The sequence below is a fragment of the Falco naumanni genome, chromosome Z, assembly GCF_017639655.2.
Source record: "Falco naumanni isolate bFalNau1 chromosome Z, bFalNau1.pat, whole genome shotgun sequence".
NCBI lineage: Eukaryota > Metazoa > Chordata > Aves > Falconiformes > Falconidae > Falco > Falco naumanni.
Genome location: NC_054080.1, coordinates 70215477 through 70238311, shown reverse-complemented (window position 1 = coordinate 70238311; position 22835 = coordinate 70215477). Strand labels below are relative to the sequence as shown.

Sequence of the window (22835 nt, the reverse complement as noted above, 5' to 3'; positions counted from 1 at the left end):
AGTGATCTGTGGGTTGTTGTAAGCTCAATTTTCTCTTACTAAAGGCATTGGAGGAAAATCAACAGAATGACTGCCAGCTTAAATGGTGCATTTGTTGACACTTACAGAGTAGCAGAAGGATACTGAGAGAAAAATGAAGAGAACAAGGAAAGGTAAGCCAGTAGTGGGGTGATGCACGATCAGTGCGGGAGTTGAATTCAGCAGTACCTGCCTTCAGGCTTTCCAGACCTACAGGGCCTCCAGAGCAGGAAAGGTGTATCTTGTAGTAATACCTAGTGTCAATCTGTAGCACATATATCAGTGATTAATATCTGATAGATAGATAGATAGATAGCAACCTGAATGTAAATGGAGTTTCCTAACGGCCTGGCAATGCAGTGTCTGACACAGTAAAGCAAGCTGTGGGTGCCAGGATTTTCTGAGTAATCGTTTTGGCTTTGGCAACTGTTCTTCCTTTCCACTTTCTAAGCTCAGTTGGGGTTCGCATAACAAACCTCTACTCTTCCCCAGTTTTCCCATTGCAAAAAGCAGAGAAATGCATATGTCACAGTAGTTTTAGGGAGATTTTTTGTATTATTTAGGGAGATATTTTGACTATTTGAACAATAGTTTGAATGAGGGCATGTGCAAAGCTCTTAATGTATTGTGAGCTGGATGTCCAGAACCTGCTGACTTTAAATGCATATTGGAAAACTTCTACAGGAGAAGGAAATACTATTACAGATGGTATGTAAGAGCATTTTTGACTGACCTATGTTTCCTTGATTGTTTTAAAGAATCATTAGATGTACCCTTACTGACAGTGCATATTAATCTTTTGTTAATCTCAATAAACCATGAAAACTGTATTGTTTCTGCATGAATGTAGCTCAGGGGAATGAGCCCCTCCATGTCATAGCATCCTTAAAGTCCATGCTTTTGTCAGAAGCAGAGTCTTCTTAGGCTTGCTAAAGACTAATGTAACACTAATTCTGGAGACCTAAGTTAGTCTTTAGTTGAATATTTATTTATCTTGAATATTTTGAAATAAAGTTGAATATTTGCTCTTTGTTTTGTCCAGTCAGGAAATGGCTGTGCTTCCAAGTGAAAAAAATCGTGGCTTTGCTCTAAACACCTCTTGTAGCTACTTGAAAAACCTAGTTTATGAAAAGACATTGCAGGAAGATGGGAAACAAGTCAAGTGAGAAAGGCCCATTTTTCAATAGTGATCAAACTTCAAATGCATCTCTGCAGCCTGTATTTTAAGTACTGAGAAGAAAAGCACCACCACCACCCACCTCTGCCTGTGACTCTTCCCTGACTAAGAAGCCCAGGACTGACAGCACTTGGTTCTCACAAAGAGGGAACGGGTGTTGGAGAAAGTCAAGTCCAGCAGAGGATACATAAAACTTAAATCACTTTTGGCAGTCTGTCAAAAAAAAAAAAAAAAGAAAAAAAAAAGAAAGAAAGAAAGAAAAAAAGAGATATTTCCTTTATAAATCTGTCCACTGTGCTTTTGAATATGGTTGTTTTGTCCAAATCTCCTCTGCAGTAGTAAAATGAGGATGAGTCTAGAGGCTTACTTTCAGGCCCCTCAGTGCCATACAGATGATCAGAAGATTCTTTTAGGCTCATAGCCAGATCACAGAAATAAAAGCTGAAGGAAAATATGTATTATTCTGTTAAGCTCAACTCCCTTCTGAGTCACGAGTGCTCCCCATTTGCCTGTTTTCTAGTGCTTTGTTCATGCTAGTGCTGAATCGCCAGTACTTCTGGGGGGACTTTTTCCACTGTTTTCCACTGCTAACTTTATTCCATCAGTCTAATATCATTGGCATGATTTCTCTCTCATTTGGTATTTACATCATCCTAAATTTCAGAGTGAGTTAAAATATATCCAGCTCAGCAACCTTCCCATTTTGGGAAGAACAATCAGATACTCCCTGTTTGTAACTTGAAATGTGTCACATATGTTCCCTTCCATGTGCAAGAGTCCAGCTGGGATCCAAAGCATGTATGTTTAGTCATGTCCTTGAGAACAGCTTGGTACTCTGGATGGGTCGTTGTTTTTTTCAAAGAAAACTGGTTTGTAAATTAACAGGATTTTTACATGATGTATCACAATATTGGCTTCATTTCTGACAGTGAAGAGTGGAGATTGTTGCTTTATAAATACTATAAAAAGGACAATCTTGGTAGGTCTACAAGAGCTCTACTTAAGCAGGGGGCAGAACTGTTGTCACAGCAGTTTTCCTTTTGAAATCCACCAGAAAGGATGCTCTTAACACAAACACTGCAAAACTGCAAAGACTCAGGTTCTTGCTAAGTTTGAGGACTAATAGAGCAGAAAATAATTTTATTCTTCTCTGGCTTGTTTTTAAAATTTCACTGCATCTTCTTTGAAACCAGTAACTTATAGTTCATGATTCATTGCAATAATAAAGCTCTGAGTTACTGAACAAGTAAACATCCTGGCTACAGTAATAAAACAGACGTTCTGAAAAGCACAGGAGAAATACTACATGCCAGAATGTTCTAAAATACTGAAATCAATTCAATTCTCTTTGGCATCCAAGAAAAGATACGGTCCAGATGTGCAAAAAGAGTGAAAATACAGTATAAGCCCCTATATACTTCAGTGTCTCTATAAAGACATAATTGGCTGGTTCTCATCGTGAAGAATTGTGAAGAATCAGCATGACTTTCAGTCTTGAGGTACTCAAAGCTACACAGAATTTTCAGTCATCACTGTCACCGAGTATGGAAGGTAACTCCCCAGACTGCTTTGAGGGCTCAACTTCTGTTCAGTGCCTGTACTCTTATTCTGTCTCTAAATCACAGGTCAGTAGTGTCCCTTGGGATTTCACTCCAGGTGTGGAAGGTAACAAATGATCCTGCTAGTAACAGCCTCTGGATGTTTTTTTGTCTCCTTAGTCGTTATATTGATATATGGTGACTGTAACTGGGAACTTCCCCCTGGACTGAAGAACAAGATCGCTGCTGACTTTTGGGAGTTTCCTTCAAAGACAATCAGTTCTGTGGATAGAACTGGCATTTTTCGTTTACTCATTTCACTTGACTAAAAAACACACCAAATTCTACTTCAAATTTCAAATGGAGACTGATGACTTGTACTCCATTAAAATCTCTGTAGAGTACAAAGTAGGATTTTTCTGTTACGTATGCAAGTGTTATTGCACATAAATCAGGCCGTCCTTATTTTGAGGAATAGTTAAAGTCTGCAGAAGCCAGAAGTAGATTTAAAGTTCAACAATGGGAAGTGCAAGAAATTACAACTTGACTCTGGTCTCCCAAAAGCAGCGTGAATTAAAAGGACCAAATGTTAAGAACAAGGCCAGATTGAGGTCCTCAGGAGTTACTTCATTCAAATGTAATGAGGGTGTGGAGGGGGAATAAGTAAGAAACATCAGGATGCATCTGTACATAACCAGCACTGTTTCAGTGATGACATACTGTTTGGGACATGGTGTCATTGGTAATTGACAATACACAGCTGTGGCTGTCTAACAAAACCTGGCAAATTCACGGCTCTGCTTTTATGGAGCACGGATTATAGTGGACCTCATGACTGAAACCTTAGATTTGTGAGGAAGATCTCAGTCTTTCTGTTGCGCTGTCATTATCCTGCAGGTGTCCTTAAACATGGGTGCACTGCGTCATTGCTTGCTTGTTTCTTTTCAGACTGTCGTTGCAGCTACCTGCTTTCCCCTCCAGCCTCTTACCTCAGTATCTCTTTTGGGTGATACCAGACATGCAATTTTTTCTCTACACTATCATGATATGTATGTGCCTGGCCAAGAAATTGTCATCCTCACTATTTAAAGTGAGTGACGGAGCAATTGCAGGTTTGCATCAGCTCCCACATTTTATTTACAGTTCGTCAGTATGTTTCTTCTGCCTTTACCTCATCTTTTGCTACCCTTTTCTGTCCTCCTGTCGTACATGTCCTCTCGTGCTTTTCTTTCAAACATGTTGTCTTCTTGTCTCATCCTTTTTTCCTCCTGTGTCTTTCTCCTTCTTTACCTTTTGCTCCCTGCTTTTGCTCCCTTTGTCCACTGTCACTGCCGATGCTAACTGTGCTGATAACTTTTCCTTTGTAAAAACACTCACGTTGTTCTGGCACGGGCACGTCTGTTCGCCTTCCTGGCGCCGCTGCGCAGCCGTTTGCTGCCGCCTGACGCACGGTGCGCTCACTGCAGCACCGGGCCCAGCAGGGCTCTGCCCGCCCCGGCCACCGCAGGGCTCGGGCCCCCTCTGTCCCCTGGTCGGATCAAAACATGGTTATCCTGCGTGAGTGCTCCCCCCTGTGCTGTCGAGGTGCCCCCTCTGCACAGCTTCTTGTTTATAGGAAATGAGCAGATGTTGAAATGAGGGAGGTGAGTTGTCAGATTTAGTCAGGAGCGTCAAGATGTGCCCTAGCGTGACTTTTCTATGAAGGCAATTATAAATTTTCAGTTCTTGACCTGGGTTCACACTGAACAGTCTTACTCCTCAGATCCTCTGAGTATTTTCCTCTTGGAATCTGGGGAGGTTTCAGCTTGGAGCTGTTCAGGTGATGCTGGATTATACTTCAGCTTGTCTTTCTGGAAAATGTTGGTCCTGGTTCTGAGTACCCATGTCGGGTGGCTTCAGAGCAGCTGTGTCTCAGCTGGGACATCCCCTCACCTCTGTGTGATGACTTTATTATGTCACATGATGGTGAGCAATGGGTTTGCTTTTAGACAGCTGTTAACTTTGAACTGGGCTTCAGACTGGAAATGGCTAGTACGTGTGGAGGAGAAAGAAGGGTGTTGGAGATTTTTGTCAGTGCTGTAGAATTTGTTTGCTCTGAGAAGGGCATGGAAGACCTTTCGTGATGTTTGCGTATTGCACATACTGTTTGCCCAGTTGGACCTCGTTTGTGCTTCCATATTTCCTCATATGCCCTACCACATAACATTGGTCAATACTGAACAGCTACAGCAATGACCATCACAGTTACAAACATCATTCATTACTATTTTTATACATACTTTCTTGAAAATGTAATGTCGATCGAATTACAACTACGTAAGTAGTTAAGAGACAATTGGAAATGAGTTTGTTACATCAACTGCCTTTCATTTACAAATGCTGTCACCTCTGGCTCTGCTTCCCTGTATGCATTGTTTATGCAGGCAGGCCAGCTGATAAGGCTTGCCTGTAGCAGGAACCGTGTGATTCCACCACTGCGCGTGGGAGGGCATGATTTGGAAAGCACATGCCAAAGGCCATGGAGCATGGCACATGTCCACATTCTTGCTCATCCGTGTACTGTCTGGTGGGCAGTAGTACTGAGTAATACTGCGTGATCGTTTTTCCCCCAGTCCTGAGCTTTTTTTGCTTACTTTTTGTGTGTACCCTTATGGATGTCACGTCAGTAGAGCCACATCAGTTTCTGTTCTGTGGATGCTCAGTAGCACGGACAGTGTGGGAAACCAGCACAGTCACTGGACTTTGATGCTGTGGAAAAGCTCTGCTTCTGCAAGGCTTTTAATTACACTGATCTCGCTTGACAGAAAAAGGGAGAAGTTTTTTCTGAAAGAGAACAACCTGAAAGAGAAGATCCATTGCCTCTTCATTCGGTTACCAAGCTCCAGGGTATTTTTGCTGTTGGTTTTTGGGGTTTGTTCATTGATTGCATTGCAAACTTGCTAAAAAATCCTTCTGGCATTCCCCAAAACACTTGTGCACACCTCACATCTGTTATGCAGTGATGCCTACATATTATTGCTTGAAGTAGCATCACCAAAATATTTTTCAATGCAGAGGTGAACATAAATTCTTCTTTCATACTCCTCAGCGAAACATTGTTATTTATCAAGAACTATTACAATATATAGACTTGCCCCAAAATATTCTTATACTGAAAATATATATATATTCTGAATATATATACTGAATATATATACTGAAGCATTTCCCATCAGTTTTCCCTGCAATATAGCATCTTAGAGTTTTTAAACTTTGCTTTCGTTCTGTTGAGTACTTCATGTAGAAGCATTTTCATTTATTATTGATGTGAAATTATCTTCTTTTCCAAAAAATGTTGTTCCAGAGCTTTACTCTTGGCCCTTCATGGACAGATTGTACCTAGAGCAAAAGCTGAGTCAGACTAACAAGCAGACTGATGAGGAAGTGACCTGGCTGTTGTCTCAGCTTGCTGCATCCCACTCTCCATATATGTGATGTCTGACAATTTATTAGTACTAGGCTGTACCTGTTTAAAATGTCATCCATTGGCAGCAAATATTGTTCATTTGCTGTGCAATTTGGACAAATCAGAATTTCCTGGTACCAGCGTATCAACCTGCCCTTATTAAAATAAATTGCCCGATATTTTTTGAGGTTGGTGGATCTGGGAGCAGATCCTAATTGACAGAGCATTCACTTTCAGTGCACAAATCTGAGCTACACTAAATAACACAGCAGATCTTCGTAACTGTTTCTAATTTTAAATGTAGTTAATGCCCCTGTTTACGTTTCCATCTTTTTCTATTAAGTTCTAGCAATGACGCATTGTGTATGCTTTGAGAATGGATTATATTAAGATATACTGTTGCGTAAGGTTTCTTCTATCATTGATTTGCATAGGGGGACATGTTACTCTTCTGTAACTTTGTTTGCTCTAGGTTTGGTAGGTATCGTAAGTTCTGATAACTGATAATTCTACATAAACCTTCTAAAATTACCAGAATCAGAAATAATTCCTTTTGTTCAGCAAAAATATACCCTCTTTTTCATTTTCTGTTTAGTTAGCTTGGGATTTTTTGATCATTCATATCCTCATTATTATTTCACCTACCTAAGTCCCATACCAGTAAGAGACATTTCTGTACAACTTGTGTACTGCTCCACCATTGCTCCCACAGAAGTACTAGAGCTCTGGTGGCAGCAGGACTTTCCCCAAGACAGTGATAACCTATTTTGTTACACCTCAGTTATAAACTTCAGCTCCTTGCTCTTCCACACTCTAAGGCTAGCTCGCTTTAAAATTAAATTTTATTAGAGGGACTTTTAAGAAAAAAAAAAACCAAACAACAAAAACATGAGAGGACCTAATCTCTGAAGGAATTGGTTTTCTGCTACCTCTAGATTTTAGTATTCTTTTGCTTTGAAGTCCATCTCTATATAACTTCCAGTAAACTGCAGTTACAATACTGTGTTCTCTTTTAAAAAAAATAAAGAATATATAATATTGAAACTACGCTAAATGGAAAACTGTAGGCTAGTGACCCACAAACAAATATAAGCAGAAAAGATGGCACATCTGCATTCATGATTCTTTCTGTAAACTGCAGAATTGTTTTAGCTACTGTTTTGGCACAGTTTCTTCTGGCTGAGCCAAAGTTTGGACCATGGTTAATCTGTGGTCATAGCATAATGTGAGCAGAATGCAAGAAGATTTTACTCTTTTGCAGCACAGTTTTGGCAGCTGAACATTTACGTTTAGCTAAATCCAGGGGCAAGATTAGGAACTTTTCTACTAAACTTTCCTAGTAGTCACAGTGGAAGCCACAGATTTAGCAGGTTTTTCCATGTTTTCTACTGCTGAATCTGCATATTCAGCCAAGGCATTATCTTGAATGAAGCAAGTGGGTTTATTCATGACAGTTTGTCTAGAACTTGCTGGATTGGGTAGGGAAAGAGCAAGTGTGTATCCATGTTTTGTTTTGCTTTTCTAGTCTATTTAAAATCTCAGTTTGACAGCCTTTCTTTCAGTACCCTGCTGCCTTTATGCCTAAATGCATTCAGCTGAGCTATTGTGTTCATTTATCACATTCTGTTAAGGTTTGTTCAGGAGATGGAGCTCACACAGGGTGTACAACATTGATAATTGACTTGTGTGGGAAACAAGGAATTCAGATCTACCCCAAGAGTGCCAAGGGTTGTACAGGTCAGTATGACAGTTTCCTCCAGTCAGTCACAAAAGCCTGCAGTTTTGAAGGCTGGAAATTGACATAGAAACTGGAAACAATCAATCAGAAGATAATTTTTCTTACAAATTGAACTGGTCACTATATATATATATATATATATATATAAACTCATAAACCAACAGTATAAGAGTCTCAAACAAAACTGTTCCCTGCTCAAAAATTCTTGTGGCTGTTGAAGGAGCACCTGTGAGACAAAGAATTAAGAGTCCTGTCATCAGAAGTGGAAAAGTAAGTGGGACCTTAGGGATACATTCCTCTGAAGTGACGGTGTAAGGGGCCAAGTCTTAAGCTGTATTCTGTGTGTATCAGTAATCCTCTCCGTTGTACCTGATACCACTTCTGGCTTTTGTTATTATGATCCATTTTCCCTGAAAAGTTTGTATGTCTTACAGTCTTTAATTTAACTTGTATATTAATCTGGTGAAATCAACAGAATTCATTATTAAGACATCGTAGAGCCTATATCTGAGATCCTGCTGGACCTCTCAAAATGCAAGTGAAGTTTGATTCCATTCAGTTCATTTCATCATGTTAAGAAGTGACAGTGTGACTTTATTTACCTCTGTATATGAGGACATGGTTTGCATGGGCTTTAAATATTGTATGTTCTAGCTATAAAAAAACATGGCACAGGCATCAACAGAAATACTCTAATTTAGGAGGGGTTTCCAGTATATCATTTTCTCAAATTTTTAACCTGTTTCAGTAAAAATAGCTATATTTGTCTTGATGCATGTATCTGAGGGTAGAAACAGGAAACGCCGTAACATGTACTTCCTTGCACACCATCTGTTTATAGAAGAAGAGACTTATATCTTGTTGATTATAGGTATTATGCAATCAAGGCAATTCTACTTATGTCTTTGAAGTAAAGGCACAAAATTTCATTTATTTTTGTTTTGCTTTTAAACAATTATTTGATTTTTCAATTAAATAGGAAAGAAAGTTCAAGTTTTAGATCTGGAACATTCATACATCTAACAAATTATACTGTTCTTGAATCTTCTGTTTTATTTTGGATCTGTGTTACGACAGTTTGCAATTTCACAACCATCTGCTGTTTTTAATGAAGATTTCTATGATGTGAATTTTTTTCGAAGTATGCTGTAAAAACATGTAAAAGCTCAAATCAATCAAAAGCATTTTGGGGTTTAAGCCAAAGCTGTCAAATATTGTGTATCATACCAAAAAAAATCAGGCACAATAGTCAAAATGGTTTGTTTCAAAATTTTCTGAAAAAGAACAGTGTGATTTTTTTTTCCTTTTTGCTGCAACACTTAATTTCAAAATTTGTTCCAATTTAAAAAATAAACACACTTAAAGTTCAGTGAAATGAAACATGCTGGCTAAGAAAGAAACCTTCCTGTTTAACTCTTTCCCATCAAACATCAGTTATTTTAGGTTGGCCAGAAAAATTCTAAATTGGGCCGGGGGATAAGCCACCCAAATTACAAAATCTCTTATTTACATACATTTATTCAGGTCTTGCTCAATGTCCAAGTGTGAAATGAGGCAGTGATATGGGATGAGCAAAACAGAAATGCATAATACTCACATATTAGTTACTGCCTGATGTGGATGCGTGGCAGTGTGTAATACAAAGCACACAATTTGAACCATTAAGCCCAAGAAACACAAATTGCTGTGGTGTGGAGTGGCTGTGCCTGAGCTATAAATAAAGGCATCAACATGCAGGAAAGCTGCAAAATCCTCATGTGCAGGAGGAAGCATCTGGTGTGTGTGTTTGTATGTCTGTACCTTAATACTCTTTCTGACTTTTAAGTGTAAATGTTTTGTACCAAATATTACCACAGAACCATAGAATGGTTTGGGTTGGATGGGACTTTTCAAAGTCATGTAGTCTAAACCCCCTGCAAAGAGCAGGGACATCTTACACTAGATCAGGTTGCTCAGAGCCCCATCCAGCCTGACCTTCAAGGTTCCCAGGGATGGAGCACCTATCACCTCTCTGGGCAATCTGTTCTAGTGTTTCACCACCCTCATTGTAAAAAATCTCTTCCTTATGTCTACTCTGAAATTCGGATATTCACAGTTGTGATAGTGCAGAAATATTTCCAAAGAAGTTCTCATGCAGAGTCTGGTAGCATCGTGTCATTCTCTGGCCAGGGATCAATTCACCAGTCATAAACACTGGACTAATACCTGCATTTTAATTGCATTATGGAGGCATTTTCTTAAATAAATGATCACATTTCCCAGGTAGTCAGTGAAGAGAGGTAGACACTTCCATGTGCTTGTGATCTCCCATAGAAAGCTTTCCAGGCCAAATAGGAAGTATTGGCGTTAGACCCTTAAAAATTAGGAAAAAGTTAAGTACGTACTTTGAAATCAAGGAGTCATGCCCGCAACTTTTGTTTTTTATTTTTCTCATAAGGGTTGATGAGGATGACCAATTGTATCAGTCATTTCATGGCCCTACGTTGTTTCGGTTTTGTCAAAGAACAGAAATTATGAATATAGAAGTGGTATGTGGCAACAGGCACATGCTTTGAATGGTCCTTCTCTTTCTCAGAGTAATGTTGTATCTACACGAAGTCATACGCACAAACCTGAACTCAATTCAAGATAGCTGCTCTGATGAGTACACACGTTGCAGCTGGATGAATACTCGGCTGTGGTTAGCATCGTACCGAGTTCTGCAGCACCACACTTAGCAAGTGCTGGGCTAATTTGGGTATATATGTACTGAACTAATCAAACAAAGAATAACCAGATGGTCAAAAGAGGTGATTATCCCACCGCATCCAGCGCCGGTGCGGCCTCACCCCGGGTGCTGTGCGCGGTGCTGGGCCCCGCCATTTCAGAAGGGTGTGAAGGTCCTCGAAGGCGCCCAGAGGAGGCCAACAGCGCTGGTGGGAGGGCGGGAAGGCCCGGCCTGCGCGGGGCGGCTGAGGCTCTGGGCTCCTCTGGTTTGGAGCAAAGGGGGCTGAGGGGCGACCTGGCTGCTCTCTGCAGCTTCCTGGGGAGGGGACGTGGGGAGGGAGGTGCTGATCCCTTCTGCCCGGGATCCGGTGACGGACACGCGGGAATGGTTCAAAGCTGCGCCAGGGGAGGCTCAGGCTGGACGTCAGGAAGCACTTCTTCACCGAGAGGGTGGAACAGGCTTCCTAGAGGTGGTTGATGGACGCCCCAAGCCTGTCAGTCTTTAAAGGGACATTTGGACAATGCCCTTAGCAGCATGCTTTAACCTTTGGTCAGTCCTGATGTGGTCAGGTAGTTGGACTAGATGCTCATTGTAGGTCAGTTCCAACTGAAATAGTCTATTCTGTTCTGTTCAGCTACAGGCTGCAGGGTTGGCAGATGCCCACACTCTGTGTGATACTAACACTTCTACACTGCACAAAAGACAGCTTGACCCATTTTTCAAATTTGGCTTCCTACAGATATAGTCATCTGCATATACGCACATAAAAAGAATTTAAATGTTGCCTTATTGTACGTAAGGAATTTGAAAATGCTGGGTTTCATTTTAACAGCATGTTAATCTGGTTTATGGATTTGTTTAATGCGTCCCCCTCTGTCCCCTGCCATTTTTCCTGACAGACCTTTTGCGGTGGCCACAAATCAGCACGTGCAGATCACCTGAACTGGAGACATTTTCATGTTATTGGACTGATGGAAATTTTTATAACCTCACTGCTCCAGGAACAATACAGCTATTGTACATGAAAAGGTAATAATACAGAAAGAACAAAAGAAAGAGGAAAAGACAGAGAATGCTGTGCCTGTTAGCTCATTGCTGTTAATTTTTTGTTATGGTATGAGCCACACTGGTTTTAAGGGCATAAAACTGTGGTTTAAGTGCATATTTTTCAGTGTCAAAATTTCTTGTTCATTATTAGGCAATCTGCAGCGACAAGCATTACTTGGCAGATATTTAAGAACACCTTGTTAATAGATATAGGTCCAGGTTGCAGATTCCAAAACTGAAAACTGTATGGCTTGGAAAATGAGTTTTTAACAGGGAACTTAAGTTTATTCTTTACCAACCTAACTTGCAACTGTGAGATTCCTTATACCTATGCTCATATGTGGAGTTTGGATACAAGCCCATTTCAAATTTGTATTAAAATTTTATAAAGCTCCCATTGATCAGTTGCTAGGTTGAATGTGCACATCCAGGTGAAAAGGCGGCTCTGAGACTGGGGATTTCATTTCATTGAGCCTTGATAAATCCTGATTCACATTCCACTTAAGCTTTTGTAATTTTCAGGTTGTTACAATGATTAGCCTGAAAGAGGTCATAGAGATTACCAGGCTATCAAGGAAAATAGGCCTTTTGTTCACAGGAATAAGAGGGTGTGAGTTCCTATACACTTTAATATATTGGTTTTCAACCTTTTTGGAATCTACAGACACTTTCTACTTGTGATGGTACAGTTGCTTAGAAAACTTAAGCCTAGTGGCAAGGCTGGCTTGCTTACACTTCTGAGACCTCTCAGAAATACAGGGATCCAAGTTAAAACCACTATTTAAGTTTAAATATTTAGGTGACAGTTGTCAGTGGCATGTACCGTGGGGTACAAACTTTAGAAATTAATTAAACTATGATAAAGCAGTACCACGCAGGTTGAGCCAACCACATATTAAGTCTTTGTCCTGGAAATTAGAATACCTCAGTAAAAGATGTGAGTTCAACATCCACATTAAAAATATTTCTGTTTCGTTTCAATATGCAAGCATATTTAAGGCTCAGAACTGAACTCTTATTTATCATTTAACCCAGTCTCCTACTTAACACAAGCCATAGTGTCTTAACTGTCAGTATCTAGTCCTAACTCTGGCAGAGCTACAGCACTTCCTTTAGAAAAAGTGTCTGGTCTCACCAGCTAAGCACAAAACCAGTGCTTATTGGAAGAAATACTTCTTAATTTATGTAGCATCTGCCTTTTTACTTCTTAAGCACCCACTCCAGTATTGAAGGCTGCACTTGGCATAATTGATTTAGCTTCTCCTTCTGTACAGCTTCATTGGCTCTTGGTAAGAAAAGGCACTTACGATATATTTTTAACAGACCACAACAGTAATTTTTTAAAAGATCTCTGTTTGGGCTGAGAGATAGTATCAAAGAATAGCAACAGCAGACATGTTCACTATGAGATCATTTTTTTTCTAAAGTGACTTCAGAAATACTGAATAAATGTCACTTTTCCTGTAGACTGTTTCTAACAATTTGGTCATTGCCACTTTACTTTAATTGAAGACTTGTTTAGTTTTGAACCTGGTGAGTAGTTTTAGCTTGGACACATTAAAATGACAAGTAGCAGTGTTTCTCAGTCTGAGAGTTCATGGCACTTTTTATAACTCCGCTGGTTTGTCTTTTTGTAAGAGATTAAATGAATGTGGTGTTTCCTGCTGCAGTTCTTTTATTTACAGAGAACATTATGAATTTTTGAACAAAAAGGGTTCTCGCCAGTAGTTCCAAGCCTGTGTTTTAGAAGTTCTGTTTCCCAAGGAACGTAGCCCTTCCTTACTTAGAGCACTGTATTTCTGTTCGCTTTGTCACATCCTGCAGTCCTGGGTTGGTTTGTGCCGAGTCTCTTGCAGCATCCACCCTTGGGCACTTCCCTGGGTGAGCAATAAATGCTCCAGTGCTTACATCCCAGTTCGGTGCCCCAGAGCAACTCACTCCCCTGTCTTTGACTGTGCAGTTGGTGCAGGACTGATCTGCCATAAGGACTGGCTTTCACTGTTTCAGACCTCGTTATGTAGATGGCTATCTTCCTGCATTTGCCTGAATAGCAGTTGCTTAAATGCATATCAAATTTACCTCAGTCATTAGCACCTACCAGCATAGCAAGATGTGCTCTCTGACTGTTCTTTTGAAGCACCATCCAAAGCATAGAAATGCCGCTGACACTACATGAGAACCTCAATTCATTTATGCAGGTTGCTTGGATAGTGGTTTGGTTTCATTGTAAATTACAATCAATACTGACATATTTTTCTCACTTCCATGTAAGTTATGACTTATCAATAATGCGTCTTGTAACATCTGTAATTTGTACTTTTGTACTTTGTAAGATCTGTAAATCTCTCTCTCTCACGTATATTACATTTTTGTTGTCATTCTAGGAATGATGAGGACTGGAAAGAATGCCCTGATTATATCACTGCAGGAGAAAATAGCTGTTACTTCAACACATCCTACACCTCTATTTGGATACCATATTGTGTTAAGCTTGCCAATAAAGATGAAGTATTTGATGAAAAATGTTTCAGCGTTGATGAAATAGGTATGCTTCCATTACGCATTTTATCTCTGTGTTTTTCTGTCACAATAGGTGTGATGCTATAAGCTTTCATATTAACACTGTATTTAAATTTTCGCTCTCCGAAAAGTTAGTTTCTAAGAAATACAAACAAAAGCAAATACATGGTTTCTCTTTCTGAATACCAGTGGTCTCCCAAAAGTGTGCAGATGAGCTTGCCTTTGCTGTCACTCTGAGACCTTTCTAATGGATGCTACAAATACTTGTTCAGTGTGACCCAGGATGGCATTAAAATCTTGATTCTGCAAAGTTCTGGAACCAAACAGTTTTTTGTCCCTGAATCAACACTTATCTACAGAATCAAGATGTCTAGCATTCCTAAACTAGAATTTGTATTTATTACAGTATGAATTATGACTGTCCGGGACATTGCAGATGTTGCCAGTTGTTAAGAGCAGTGGTGTATACCTATGTGATTAATTTATTCCTGCAAGTGACTACAATACCCACTGCTGTCTTTTCTTCAACTGAGCAAAATTAGACAAATTTTTCGGATACCATAGTTTTTCAATGTACTTCTATATTACTTACTAAATATTTAATTTCCCTTTTTGTGTTACTCCAGTTATTGTTTTTATTTCTAGTGAGAACTCTATATTTAAATGTTGGTGGAGAATTGTGTCTCAGTGTTTTAAAAACTGCTATTGGGAAATGTAGTGTAATAGTTAATACGTTCTTCATATTCTTTATTAGTCACTTGGGTGAGATTCATGCAGAGCATGTCTACTGCGAATGGCAGGCTGCCTTGGTACCAAATGTAGTGACTTTTGTCATTTTGGATTTTAATCAGCAAATATGTAGTTAATGTGCTTTTTTAGTCTTGAAATCATTTAACAGTGTGTAGTAAGAATGATCATTTCACATTGAAAACTGGCTGTTTTATTCCAAATACTCTGTTTAAACAGTACTACCTGATCCCCCTGTCCACCTTAACTGGACTCTGCTAAATACTAGTCAGACTGGGATCCATGGGGATATCCAGGTAAGATGGGATCCACCACCAACAGCAGATGTTCAGAAGGGATGGATTACTCTGGAGTATGAATTGCAGTACAAAGAAGTTAATGAGACAAAATGGAAGGAGGTATGAAGCAAATATTTATTATACAATAGTCATAGTACAGTGCAGGCTTGTTCTGTCCCTAACACTTCTGTACTACTATGAAAAGCAACAGGCTTGTAATTGCTAATTAGATGATACCTGAAGTCTTCAACAACATACCTATATTCTTCTGAAGTTTTCTAGCAAACATTGTAACAATGTGTCAAGATAGCTGGCATGCAGGATGATAATTACAAACCCTGAAATCCTTGTGTTAGATCAGAAAGTACACAAACATCCATAGAAGTGTTTTCAAGGATAAAATATTTCTCTGTTGTTCTCCTAAACCACAGCTATTTGAAACAGTGCGTGGTATTTTTAGTAGTTGGAACAGGAATATTTTGCTTGGAAAATGTCACCATGTCAGTCCAAGATTCTTCAGGGTACCTGTAGTTCCTATATTTATAATTATCATTTCAGTAGATTGAAAAAAACCAAACAAACAACACCAAAACACAACAAAACAAAAAAAAGCAGCTTTGAGTTATAACTTAAAATACAATAAGGAAGTAAAAATAATGCAACATAGATAAGGCATACAGATTTCATACCAGACAGCAATGGTAAATTTGTGACTATATGGATAGTCCTTGGAAATATAAAATACATATACCCCAAATCTTTTTAAGTTTTCTTTTTGAAAATCAATTAAGTTCTTGAGCAGTTAGTTTTCCTGTTATGGTCAAGAAGCTGTACCCAGCTTACCTGAATGGACAGGCTAAGTGCCAGTGTGTTGTGACGTACTTGCATATGGAGAACACTTCCTGAACACCATTTCAGTGCATTAAGAACATCATTTCAAAGCAGAACCCTTCATTTTTGCTTTCTTATTAACTGAGTTAACTGACAGAAGGAAAGCAACTATTAACGTTACTGGTTTGTTTTAATATACAAAAGGCAAATTTGCAAAAAGCAAATTTACCAATTGAAACATAGTCAAACTGGTTTGCCTGCCTTCATCTGTGAAAGACCTTGGACACCTTCTCACCTTTTATCTTTCTCAATGTTAGCATTTTCTGTTTATCTTACACCTTACTATTAAGTCTACTAAGCCACACAGGCCTATAATGTCTATAACTTTTCCTAATGCTTGTCTGAATTTCTCTCCATACTGGTTTACGCTATACTTACTGTATAGCCTGTATTAAAGCCTATGAAATGAGTTAACTTTAGGTAGTAAATCAATACCCCTTAAGAACTTGAAAATCTGCAGGGTATTTATGGGATTTACAAAAGCAGGTGGCAATACGGAAACCTCTTTGAAAATGCACATGTTTTTTTATAAGCCTTTAGGTATCAATCATATAAATACCCTAATAAAGCTTTGGTTTTGCTCCAGTACCATCAGTAATTCCAGCATGCCTTGAGACTATTTCTTCTCAGGAAAGCAAAGGCTAGAAGATCAGTGTTTCTTCTTTCAGAAAACAGATAAGGGATGGCTGAATACTGTCATTGCCTCAAGAAAAGTAGTACTTTACATTATGTTGTACTGCAGCCGTATATATTGTAAGTTGTTGTGCCTTTCAGCTTAAGAGCACAACCATGACATAATTCACTGAGTCACTTACCAGAGCACAAAAAAAAGAGATTTCTGAACAAAAACTTGTTCTGGCCTAAGACAATCACGGAACTCTGAATAACAGCATTGGAGCAACAATTTAACTCTTTGCATTCTTTGCTACAAATACCTTCCGTAATGAGTGTTGAAGCAGTACAGAGATATAAATGCCTAGTTATATTGTTATTACTAGTTTTTTAGAAAATGGATAATTTTTGACTGCTTTACCATATGCTTTTACATATAACTGATACAAAACTGATAGAAAGGATTAATTTGTAGTATTTCAGTTCTGCTAAGTCTCCCCTTTACTGAGACTTACTTGTAATTTTTGTAGACGTTTTGGGATGAACCTGTTTGATTTTTCATGTATAGCATTCATTTTTTTCAGTCCGTTTACTACTTGGGTATAGATAAATTATGAATTGAAAGAGAACTAAAACATTAATTAATAAAGTATTATAACAGTAAGTTACAGTGATAAGAGGATCAAATTTATTTTCTGAGAAACTTCCTAAAACCAAGAAAATCCCCATCTTCATATAGCAGGTGTTCACGAGACAGAGCCAAATGTAATCTCTATCACAGTTTGAAAAAATATTGTCATATTTATTAGCTGCTTGCTGGGTATCTTTGTAAAATTCTACCCTTTTATCTTGAAGTATTGCACATTACATTCTGTCCCCTCTTATGTCTATTCATAAACTAGTTTATTAGTCATAACTAGCAATAGCTATATAGACCCTGTGAGTCTGCTGTGTTTTTTGAACAAGGTGTGGAAACACACATCAACTGAGCAATAGTGAAGAATGACTTCATGGTGAAGTGTCTGTCTATGAAGTGCCTAAAAATGTACGTGTGATAGGGAATCTTAGAAGTCTAATTTTCCTTTAGTTATTTAGCATATTTTAGATTTAGATCTTTTGACTTACTAAAAAAAACAAACAAACAAAAAAAAAAAAAAAACCACGCAAGCCCAGATCCATGTAATAAGGGATGAAATTGGCAATCACAGATCAGTCTTCAGTGAAAAGGGCTGGACCAGGGAGGACTCTGCTGGCTGTCTTTATCTTGTTGAGATTTTGCTGGAAAAGGTCTGTTTCACACTGCAGTGAAGGGCAGGGAAGCATGGAATATGGGCTCCAGAGCTGAACACCATCACTGTGTTCATACAGCACTGTGGCTGAGATACAGGGCTTACTGGTTTGAGGGGGCAAAACTCTGCACTGCATTGGATATACAGCCTAGTATCTCCGTGTGTTGTATGGGTGCCCAGCCTTGTGCTACTCCTACCCAGGGTACATCTGAACCTTTCCCTGGTACTGCCCATCTCCCAGTTTTCAGTGTTTTTCTATTAAAGTTGGTGAAAACCATTGCCTTGGTTGCTGTCATGCCTGGGCCAGCCTCTGCCTCTGTTGCCCCATCCCACTGGGTACTCTCAGTGTCCCAGGGGCTCCAGCTGATCAATGACAAACAGCTGCTCCACAGTCTTGTGTTAAAGCCCTCTTACAGGGCAGGCTCACGCATGCAGCGCAGTGACACATCTCAGTGTAACAGCAAGTTTATTACACTTGCCTTTAGCATGGCAATCACAAGCATCACTCTGTGTACACTGACTGAAGTCCAGCAATGCAGCTGCCTGGTTCCAAGCTCCCCTTTCCATACTTTAAATGAATTTGCTATGTGCTGCCATGCATTATTATTTACCTTTTATCGTGTCTCTCTCATATGGCTTTTAGCTTATTTAACCATATGGCAAATGCTATTCATATGTTCAGTTCATGCTGAACCTTCCCCAGTCTATAAATCTTGCTCCATCCAGGTGTCTTGTTAGTTCATTGGTGGACTAGAGACATCCTGCCCATTAATGCATTATCTGTTCTTTAGCAACTCTTGCAATTTCAGGTACACAACTACAGTAATTTTACCTCATATTTTTCAGGGCTGTAATTTAGCCTGCATACTGCTTTTTCCAAGTGCCGCCATTATTTGGAGTACATAAAATTTTGTGTGGTCCAGCATCCCTAAGAATCTCCACTAATTGTCTTAGAAAAAGAAGGGGGAAAAAAACCAACAAAAAAGCCCCACAACAGCAAACCGAAACAAAACTGCCTGTAAATCTTCAGTGTACTATTTGTGACTTCACAGCATGAAATAAGTGTGATTTTATTCCCTTCCCAACACTTTCCAGCTGGATAGTCTTGACATGTTAAAAACCTTTGTAGTATAGACCAGTTGATCTCCATGATCTTGTGCTCAGCCACTAGCAGACAAAAGCAGCCTGCGTGGGATCAGTGCCTCCTCTAAAATCCAGCTGGTTGGTTCTCAGAACACTTGAGTCTGGAGCCACCAGGGATCAGAGAACTCCACAGATCGAAGCTACTAACAGAATGTGTCTCAAGTTTAGATTATGCAGCTACAGTGATTATAGGATTGTATTGTTGAAGCTTCCTTTAAATCCCCAATGGCTGCTGTTCTCCAGGTGTTTTAATTCTTAGCCCTTGATGAGTTCTGCCAGTGTCATCCTTGATTCTGAAACAGAAGTAGAATTATATCTGCCACATGGATTTCTATTTTGTGCTCATTTTCCTTACTTTTTTTACACTTGTGTCCGGCGGTTAGAGCTAAAATACATACTCTAGAGGAGTAATAGAAGAAGAGAAAGATTTCACACAAGACCTCCAATGTGACTTCCTACATTGTTTGATGTGTGGCAGTATCTAAGTGTGTTGTAGTTAATATAGAAGTCTCAAGACCAGCAATCTGATGCCAGCTCTCACAGAGTCTCCATTATCACATTTTATATATAGGTAAAGATTTTGGGAGCTATGCAGTGTTCCCCAAATAAGTGCATTTGTAAGATGCAATGCATCTGGTTAGAAGGCCTTTAAATCTTTTTTCTTCTTAAAATTAATTCAGTAGGGGAGATTGATTGCACAAGTTTTAACACTCCTGTGTTATTTTAACAAGCTTTTTGGCATTGTGAAGTCAGTAATGTGGTGTTATAACAGTACAAAGGATTTACATTACTTCAGGTGTTTAATTCTGAAATCAAGAAGCAGTGTAAAACTGCCAGTACAGCTCAAACAAGTAAATCACAGTCCTTCTGTCTTTACAGTTAGAACCCAGGCTCTCGACAATGGTACCACTGTACTCTCTGAAGATGGGAAGAGATTATGAGATACGAGTCCGATCAAGACAACGTACCTCCGAAAAATTTGGGGAGTTCAGTGAAGTCCTTTATGTATCTTTTTCTCAAACAGGCATTGAATTTGTTCATTGTGCTGAAGGTAAATAAGCAAAGTGTTTTTATAACCATGCTTTTTGTCTTTTCAGTGGTGTTGGGGGTTCGTTTTCTCCTTTCCATTGACATTGTATGCGTGGCTAGATTGATAATTCAGCCTACTGCATGAAAATCATTTGGTGAGATTGAGAAAGTACAAGTTCCAAATACAAGTTCAGTAGTCAACTCAGCAAGACTGTTTCACATCTCATCAGAGAGCAAAAATACAGATAGCTTTAAGAATAAGAAAACAGTAACTGCCTGCACATCTTATAGAGCCTGAAATACAGTTAAATCTCATACTTCATTGTCTAAAATGAGCACTCTGGTAGCGAAGAATCGTCATTTTTATTGAAGTGTTGTATTGCTGGCTAAGTCTGTTATCAGAATGATAACAAAATGCTCTTCTGGTCTGCCCAATACTATCATGGACAGTGAGTGTTCTGATTCTTGCTTCTGTCTTGTACTTGTTCGTAAAGTGCTATAAAGACAGAAGAGGAAACAGCCGTTGATGGCCACATTTCTTTCTGTAGAAAGAATGAGACAGTGCCTTTTCCTAAAGCATTCTCAGCTCTGAGCTACTGACTAAATTAACTCTTCAAAATATGAGCTCTTCACATTATTGTGAAAGCAAAAATGAAGCTGCTTCACTTAATTTTCCAGGGTATTAGTGAAGGTTTAAATAAAACCACCCCGTAACTCTTTCATCTTTCAAAATCTTGCTAGTGCCCTTTTTAACTCTTTGTATTACAAGTTTTCATTCTTAACTTACATGAACAGCTAACGTTCTGGACACGTGGCTTTATTTTATTAACTCCAGCTACATTAAGTTGTCCAGGTTTTCACATGAACAAAATTAAAATACCATGAAAATCTAAGATCTTCCTACAAGCACAGTTTTCTTCAGTCACTACAGCACAGATTCTGCAAGTTGATCAACGTCCATACATCTCACACAGCAGCAGTGATCTGATTTGATTGAGAATTTATTCTTTCTTGTTTTGTATATCAACACAGAATTACAATTTATATTTTCTGTGTATTAAACATTTAAAGTAGTTAAAATCAAATGCAATATTCTAACTTCTTGAAGCAGCTGGAAATTCACAGATCTTACTGACATGACAAGGAGTTACTGGTTCTCCATTAAAACAGGGACCTGTTAACACAGACTTACCCAGATAGAACTGTATACTCATGCTTTAAAACTTGTCCAGTCAAAATCTAAGCTGTGAACACAGGGCTAAAACTCATACCTGAATTTTATATTGCTTTCTTTTCCCTGAAAGGGTGTTATATTTATATTCATGTATAGAATTCTAAAGCTTTCTGTCACTATTCCTTAGCCCAAAAAATGGGTGAAGTTTGCATGGAAAACTTAAAATTGGGAACAAATGAGGAGAACCTAAGACAAGAATAAATTTCTTTATACTTTGTATACTACAGTGGCAGCTTACGTATAATGGAATTCCCAGCATTTAAAAGATAAACCATTTCGTTTAGCAGCATTGTTCTTCATTCCTACTAAATGCTATTTCTCAATAAACTAAATTCTTTGTAGCTACCTGCAAGGTTGATAAAAGGGAGGTATTTTTTTTTCAGTTGGTAGTTCACAATGTAGTTAAAGTTTGGCCTTTAGAAAGAAGAGTAGTATGCTTTTTGACGCCATCATATTTTAGTTTCTGTGAGAGAAGAATAGTTCATCTATGATTTACTATGCTATTAATAATGTTCTTTCAGCTTGGGCAAACAAGCAGTAACATGATGTGCAGCATTATATACCATCAAGACTATTGGTAGCATGTTCCAGATAGGCAGTATGTTCCTCATGGCTGGTTTTGCTACATGTATTATCTATACTAAGATCTTGTTTATATTTAAAAACTCAATCTGTTTTCACAAGGAGTCTCAGTGGACTCACAAATGCAGTATGAAAACCAAAAGGCTATTTTTATTTCTGCTTAACAGAGAACTTTCACATTTAAGTAACTAAAAATTCTACTGTCAGTATTTACCACTTTGGAATCCTCAGGTAGTGAAAGAGAAAGATGAAATTAATGCAACAGAGATGCAGATTCCTGCTAATATCTTTTTGTTCTAATGCTTCAGAAATTGAGTTTCCATGGTTCTTAGTTGTTATCTTCGGAGCATGTGGGCTGGCCGTAACAGTGATCTTCATCCTGCTGTCTAAACAACCAAGGTAGAGAGTTTTATTTGTCAGATTTTATGTACTTGTAGCTTAGAAAATAGGGTGCTTCAATTGTTTCAAATCTGGGGGGCTAGAAATTATTTTGAAAATTGTTATCCGTTCTCATAAGCTATAAGGACTCTGGCATATGTACATACTGGGCCTTCAGTGGTAGGAATCTGATTATGTTGACAGCTCCTTCCTTTTGGATTGCAGAAAATTTTATTCTGTAGTATTTACATAGTTAATTTACTTAGGCTTTGAAGGGGATTGTTTTTTTAGTCTGTTCAAATTTTGTAAATACTGTTTTTACCCACATACTGGTCAAAAGTTTCACACAAACATCTGTATTTGTTGTTGTTCTTAGACTGTTTCATTAATCTCTATTTCTTCATAGAGCCAAGGGAGAGAGCTTGAGTCATAGGGAGATACTTGGTCTCTGTGGATAGGGTG

The 22835-nt window shown here is 38.7% G+C and overlaps 1 protein-coding gene across 13 annotated transcripts in view; it reads left to right on the top strand.

The window, feature by feature from the left end:
- The window catches only part of GHR (growth hormone receptor), a 125435-nt gene that overhangs the window by 97222 nt on the left and 5378 nt on the right, over nt 1-22835 (top strand). For 7 of the 13 annotated variants that reach the window (XM_040580395.1, XM_040580394.1, XM_040580401.1 and 4 more), the window contains 6 exons: nt 7810-7915; nt 11523-11652; nt 14055-14215; nt 15157-15335; nt 20030-20201; nt 22304-22394. In XM_040580395.1, the coding sequence (XP_040436329.1) occupies nt 7810-7915; nt 11523-11652; nt 14055-14215; nt 15157-15335; nt 20030-20201; nt 22304-22394 (839 nt within the window). Of the gene's footprint in view, nt 1-118; nt 153-7809; nt 7916-11522; nt 11653-14054; nt 14216-15156; nt 15336-20029; nt 20202-22303; nt 22395-22835 lie in introns of those variants that run through there. The other 6 variants (XM_040580407.1, XM_040580403.1, XM_040580406.1 and 3 more) reach the window with 2 other exon arrangements.